Genomic DNA, 3,957 nt, shown 5'->3' with positions numbered 1-3,957 from the left:
GATTCTGTCTTCTAACGATTCTAATGGATTCACAAGTTTAAAAATCTATGTTTTAAAGCAGCGGTTCTTAATCCTGTTCCTCGCGTTCCACTGCTCTGCATCAACGAGGCTGTTTACAATACAACCGGAGCACATGTCGCTGAGGTGAGGGGCGGGACGCGTTTAGACGCGCACTAGAAGCGGTTTAGCCAATCACAACACACTCGGCTAGCTAACCAATCAAAGCCCATGGCCTATTTCTGAGGGAGGGGCTTCATAAAAGAAGGAAACTGATCAGCGCGTTTCTCAGAGAAGGGACAGAGCGGTGTGGAATAAAGGTAAATTATGTGAAAAATAATGCGTTTTTAAACAAACGAAGCATTAACACATGTTAGACTGCACCCCATAAACACAGTCAAGCCTAGAAAATAAACCACTGAACCACCCCTTTAAGAAAAAGAAAGAAAGAAAGAGAATACAGCTTATATAGCTTGATATTTAGTATGATCCCACTTGAGTTTCATGAACAATATTTTCTGGTTCAGCATCTTCTATTACTAACTGTTATATGAAGAAAAAATATCAGTTTGATTAGTTGTAGCCTACTCCTAGAGTCCCTGTCCAGAGATCCACCTCAGTCCCAAACGTGTGTACTTGAAGAGACTGTATTTACCTCGAAGGGCTTCTATTTTGTTGGGGTCGAGTTGCTGGATGCCTTTTGCAGGGTTTCCTGTGACGGCACTGCAGGACAGTGTGCTGATGGGGAAGAGAGCGTGAAGCACCGGCACTACAGCCTTCTGGGGCTCCACCTCCTTAAACACCACCTTGTACACAGACAGCGGGATCCACACCTTCCTCAAGGGGCTTCCGATCATTACTGAGGAAAAAAGAGAATTTACTGATCCATGTCATACAACACTGGTGCTTCCACTAAAAATATTGAAGTAAAATTTGAAAAACTTGTCACGATCTAGAAAATCTACTGAAAATGAAACGCATTTATTCATACCTATTTCGATACATTAAATAAAAAAAATGTGGGAGGCATACATTATTATTTCATAAAGTTCTGACCTATATTTGTATACCCAAATCAAGTCAGTGTGTATAGTGTAATTTACCAGAAGCAGTTTATTTGACAGGATTTTTTTTTTTTTTTTTTTACCTTTTCACAACATGGCAAGATAAGATGGCCTTCAGGTGGAGTTGGAAATTTAATTACAAACTCCAAGCACATGAATGACTGAGCAAAGACATATTTACAATTGGGAAACTAAGAGTATTTCACAAAGCGTTTTAGCACTAAAACTAGCTCCTAAATCTGTGAAATGTTAGGAGTAGTGAAGAGGACTCTTAAGTCACTAAGACCAAGCCACAAACTAGGCCTATCCTCCCTGCTGAAAAAACAATAGAAACCATCACAGAAATTGTAATGGTTTCCACTATAAATACCATTACAAACATTACAAACCATCAACTTTTAACCATTAAAACCATTAAAAAATGGTTTTCTGTAGTGTGCTTTAGGACATATTCCATTAGGATTTAGTGGTTTTAAAAAGCCACCAATAGAAGGCGACCAATTACCAATAGAGACCAACAGGGTCCATTACGGTTTCCATTAAAACCAATACAATTCCCATTAAAACCATTACAAATTCTGTGATGTTTCTATTGTTTTTTTCAGCAGGGCTAAAATGGCTGTTGCTGGCAATTTGCCTCGGAACATAAACATTTTAGAAACACGCTGCATTTATTTGCACACAGATGTTTTCCCACGCATCTTTTTTGGTTTTGGAGGTTATCTCAACTCCAAATTTTCCTTCGATTATATCCTTGATTTCATTAACAAGTTGGGCAAGAAGTAACAGCTGTTCTAGTGTCCAGTTTGGTTTTCTTTTACGTTTGCATGTCTTACTATCAGTCATGATTATTCTATGTTAATTAAAAGGCTGTTTATATGCATATTCACTATTTGTTTTTGAGAAGCATACATGTAAGAGGCTGACAATTAGCTGAACATATACTTGTTTAATTAGTGACACTTGGCCTGCATTTTAAAATCTTTAATTGAATATGGCAACATAATATTGCGCTCTACAATATTTCTATGAATAAATCTCTAGACAGAGACTATCAGCCAATCACTGTGGGCATAGTTAGTAAGCACTCTGACATCATCCATAGCAACGAGGTCAGCCCCGCCCCCTTACTCTTAGCTTAAGACTTCTCTTTATTCCTTAGTAAAAGTTTGTCTCAGCAGCTTTGTGATTGGGTTTTAAGAGAAAACTCTTAGCTAAAAACTTTTACTGCTATTTAGGAGAACTCTTAGGGGTAAAATAAAATGTTTTGTGAACATGGGCCCAGGTTTCCAAATGGTATATTAAAAATAAATCATAAAATAATTTAGTCCTCTTAAACCTCATCCCAGCACATTTGTTGAGTGCAATGCCTACATCTCAAAATCTCAACAACTGATGGACAAAACCAAGTTCTTCCCTATATTTCTTCTTTTTTTAATCAATTTCACTTGCATGTTCATCACAATATGGAAGAAAAGATCTGTCAATACTTCAGTTTCATCACAACTTTAACATTTTTACCTGATGGTCTTATCAGTAAAGGTAAATCAAAACTTTCATTGATAATTGAATTTTTTTTTTTAACTCTACTTCTTTGATTACATTTCTAAGAACTTGAAAATGCAGCCATGAAACTACACTTCTAATTGATTATTCCTTCATCTCAGACAATCTTATTTACATCCTACCTTTGCTGTCAACCTGAACTTCGAGTGTGGCCTCTTTACTCTTGGGCATCTTCTCCAGTTCATTTTCATCCTCCCCGTCCACCTGAGTAAAGGATTTCTTTCTTTTCTGCTGACGCTTTGAGCCTGTGTTAGCCGGAGAGCCGTCCTTCATTACCTGGGACGGCTGGGGGTCATCTGTGGATGCATTGCAGACCTCTTCTCCATTGGGCTTTGACATGAGTGAAGCAGGATCAGGAGTTTGAGACTGGCGCTGGGATCCGTTACCGCGCCCCCTGTGACCCCGTCCTCTGCCCCTGCCTCTGCCTCGTCCGCCGCCGGGAGGTTTGCCCGGCTGAGGGCTGCTGTTGTCAGCCTGCTGAAGATCCGCCCTCTCCAGCCCTCGTTTCCAGGGAGGGATCCAGCGTGGGTTTCTCTGGACTGGTGGATCAAGTTTCTGGGCCAAAGACCAGGACAGCTGCCTTTCTTCAACACGCAGAGACGCCCTTCTCTGAGAGATATGGGATACATTATCACTAGGACTGTCAAAATTGTGAGATTGATTTTATTTATTTTTTTCCAGTTTAACGCATTAAAAATACATAATTAACGCAGTATACATTTTTTTTTGCTCTTCAATGAACAAAAAGACACAGAATAAGGTCAACATACCGTTTTTTGGTGAGTTACCTCATAAATACAGTCTTAAATAAGTTCATAAATGACTGTAAAGAGTTGGGAGAAAATCGGATGTGTGTCAGATCTGAGTCATGTGCGTCACGATTTAAAGAGACAGCGCTGCTTTTAAAGTGACAACTGCTCAGGTCATTGATGTAAACCAAAAACAAAAGAAAAAGAGATATCGTTCGCTGATCTTTGCTGATTACCTTTTGTTGCTTGAATAGAGATTAATCTATAATCAATTTATAGTTTATGCATATACAATTTATAGCTTGTGGAGATTGTTTTAAGTTTACTTAAATGTTAAAGTTGTTATTTTTCAAAGACTATTTAAAAAAAAAAAAAAAGCTTTCAATTATACTGTAACATTGAATGGCTATAAATGAGGACAAAATGCATTTAAAGGGGTCATATGATGCGATTTCAAGTTTTCCTTTCTCTTTCTCTTGTTACAAGCTGTTCGTGAATAGATAAGATCTGTAAAGTTGCAATGACTAAAATCTCAAACCCAAAGAGATATTCTTTATAAAAGTTAAGAGTCAACCACGCCT

The 3,957-nt window shown here is 38.2% G+C and overlaps 1 protein-coding gene across 2 annotated transcripts in view; it reads right to left on the bottom strand.

The window, feature by feature from the left end:
* LOC107717997 (uncharacterized) overlaps nucleotides 1–3,957 on the bottom strand; it is a 12,014-nt gene that overhangs the window by 2,160 nt on the left and 5,897 nt on the right. For both annotated transcript variants that reach the window (XM_016524911.1, XM_016524912.1), the window contains 2 exons: nucleotides 2,750–3,236; nucleotides 653–856 (listed from right to left, as the gene is read on the bottom strand). In XM_016524911.1, the coding sequence (XP_016380397.1) occupies nucleotides 653–856; nucleotides 2,750–3,236 (691 nt within the window). The remainder of the gene's footprint in view (nucleotides 1–652; nucleotides 857–2,749; nucleotides 3,237–3,957) is intronic.

Source organism: Sinocyclocheilus rhinocerous, unplaced genomic scaffold (assembly GCF_001515625.1).
Source record: "Sinocyclocheilus rhinocerous isolate Xijiao unplaced genomic scaffold, SAMN03320098_v1.1 scaffold843, whole genome shotgun sequence".
Taxonomy (NCBI): domain Eukaryota; kingdom Metazoa; phylum Chordata; class Actinopteri; order Cypriniformes; family Cyprinidae; genus Sinocyclocheilus; species Sinocyclocheilus rhinocerous.
The sequence above is the reverse complement of the archived record's forward strand: the minus strand, read 5'-3'. Positions and strand labels throughout refer to the sequence as shown.